The 2,239-nt window shown below is 62.1% G+C and overlaps 1 protein-coding gene across 1 annotated transcript; it reads left to right on the top strand.

Annotated features, from left to right (window-relative positions):
• Positions 1-203: 203 nt before the first annotated feature.
• Positions 204-1,765, top strand: GPR88 (G protein-coupled receptor 88). The gene has a single exon (XM_040073266.1). The coding sequence runs from the start codon at positions 685-687 to the stop codon at positions 1,753-1,755; it is 1,071 nt and encodes a 356-aa protein (XP_039929200.1). The 5' UTR covers positions 204-684; the 3' UTR covers positions 1,756-1,765.
• Positions 1,766-2,239: the final 474 nt, after the last annotated feature.

Raw genomic sequence — 2,239 nt, 5'->3', positions numbered from 1 at the left:
ATCCAGTAGAGGAATTTCTACATTTTATGGACTGTATTTCAGACAGAAGTGACTGGTACTGGTTTAAAACCTTGCTTCAAATGAAAGTTTTGTAAATGGATTAGACCCAGAAGACTGGTAAGGCAGGGAGAAGAGTCAGACTGTGTAGTTGGCGTATTTCTGGAGCATGATAGGGTTTGGCTTTTTTTTTTTTTTTTTTTCTCTCTTCATTTAACAAGTTGAAAATCTGCTGAATAATTCATGAAGAGTGGAAGGGCTGAATCTTCTTGGAATGATATACAGTGTACGTACTGTGGCACAGGAGAAACTGCAAAGCTTTGTATCAGTTGCTGCCGTTTCTGCTGCCGATTGCAAGGTGCTGCTGCTTTTGCTGTTCTCACAGCTACAGAAACCTCAGTCGTGCTCCGGTCTGCCAACAGCCATTTGCCTCCCTACGGACCCACCTTCACCAGGTACAATCCGTGGACTCTTGCTGCCTACCTGCCTTGGACACTGCTAGTTTTTGGATCGTTACTGCAAATAGCATTTTCTGGACCTTACAGCTTGTATGACTGAAACCTGCCTTAGAGTCCCTCAGCTGCACAGCCTCCCGTGTGCTTGGTGAAGACTCCTGCAGCAGAACTTCTGACCCAGACAAGGATGGGATTTACAGGGCAAAGTCAAAACTGAGCTGCATTCAGCGAGATGCCCAACGCCTCTTCCTGGAGTGCTAGCTCGCCTCTGCTGCTGCTCTGGGAGGACTCCTCCGGGACCCGCATCTTTCTGTCGCTGCTCTATGCAGTCTTAGCTATCTCAGGGACTTTATCCAATGTGATGGTCATCTATTTAGTCTTCTCCTTCAAGAAGCTGCAGACAACCAGCAATGCCTTCATCGTGAACGGCTGTGCGGCAGACCTGAGCGTGTGCGCCCTGTGGATGCCCCAGGAGGCTGTGCTGGGGCTGCTGCCCCCCAATTCCTCCTCCCTTCGCTCGGCGGAGTACCGGCTGCTCCGAGGGGGGCTCCTGGGCCTCGGCCTCACCGTCTCCCTGGCCTCGCACCTGCTGGTGGCTTTCAACAGGTACGTGCTCATCACCAAGCTGCCCAGCGTGTACCAGGCCCTCTACCAGCGGAGACACACGGGCTGCATGATCGGGCTCTCCTGGGCTCTCGCCCTGCTCCCGGTCCCGCTGCTGCCCGGGCTCTGGACCCTGGGCTCTGCTCAGTCGGACGGCAGCTCTCGCTACACCGCCCTGCTCCTCGCCCTGGCCGTGCTGGGCCAGACCGCGCTGCTGCTCCACTGCTACCTCGGCATCGTGCGGCGGGTGCGGGGCAGCGCCAAGCGGGTCAGCGTCCTCAACTTCCACCTGCTGCACCAGCTGCCCTTTCCCGCCGCGCCGCCGCCGCCTCGCCGCGCCCAGCGCCGCCTCAGCAGCGTCTCCGTCCTGCTGCTCTGCTGCGTGTTCCTGCTGGGCACCCAGCCCCTGGTCTGGGTGAGCCTCCTGGGCTTCTTCCTGCGCCCGGCGCCGCCGGCGCTGGAGGCCGCCAGCTGGCTGCTGCTCTGCTCGCTCTCGGCCCTCAACCCGCTGCTCTACACGTGGCGCAGCGAGGAGTTCCGCCGGGCGGCCCGCTCCGTCCTGCCCCGCGGCGAGGGCCCGGCCGCCGCCCCTCGCCCCTCCGCCGCCGCCGCGGGCCCCGCCGGCGCCCCGCCCTGCCCGCAGCTGCCGCGGCGCCGGGGCACGGGGAGCGGCGCCAGCGCCGCGGCCGCGCCGCGCTGAGGGCCCGCGGCAGCGCCGGGACCCCGGCGGCCGCGCGCGGGAACGGGCGCGGCCCCTCAGGCCGCTCCGCCACCCCCGCCGGCGGCCGCCGCCCGTCGGGCAGCCGAGCCGCCCCCGCCGCCGCCCCGGCAGCGCTTCTTCCTCTACACGTTCTCCTGTTGCTCCTTTCTCACCCCGCGCACTTCTTGCCCGCTCCCTCTTCCACCGCACGGCCGGGCAGCCCCGGATGCTTTCCTGAGGGACCGGGACGGACACTGAGGCGAGATCTCCCGCCCGCCCCCTCAGCCCCGCTCCCGGCACGGCTGCTGTCCGCCCCCGGGAGCCGGCCAGGACTCCAGCCAAAGCCGTGGATTTAGAAATCTGGGATAACTGGTAAATATGGCAACGCACGTAACTGTTGTTATGCTCTAAAGATTTCGGTATGAGACAAGCACCTAGACAGTTCTTTCTGAGACATATGCAAGTTTGTTTTTATAAAATCGAT

The sequence above is a fragment of the Hirundo rustica genome, chromosome 9 (assembly GCF_015227805.2).
Source record: "Hirundo rustica isolate bHirRus1 chromosome 9, bHirRus1.pri.v3, whole genome shotgun sequence".
Taxonomy (NCBI): Eukaryota; Metazoa; Chordata; class Aves; order Passeriformes; family Hirundinidae; genus Hirundo; species Hirundo rustica.
Note: the sequence above shows the minus strand (reverse complement) of the source record. Positions and strands in the feature narration are given on the sequence as shown.

What these genes read in the sequence shown, in the direction of transcription:
- GPR88 (XM_040073266.1), top strand. Translation starts at nt 685, where the DNA reads ATGCCCAACGCCTCTTCCTGGAGTGCTAGCTCGCCTCTGCTGCTGCTC.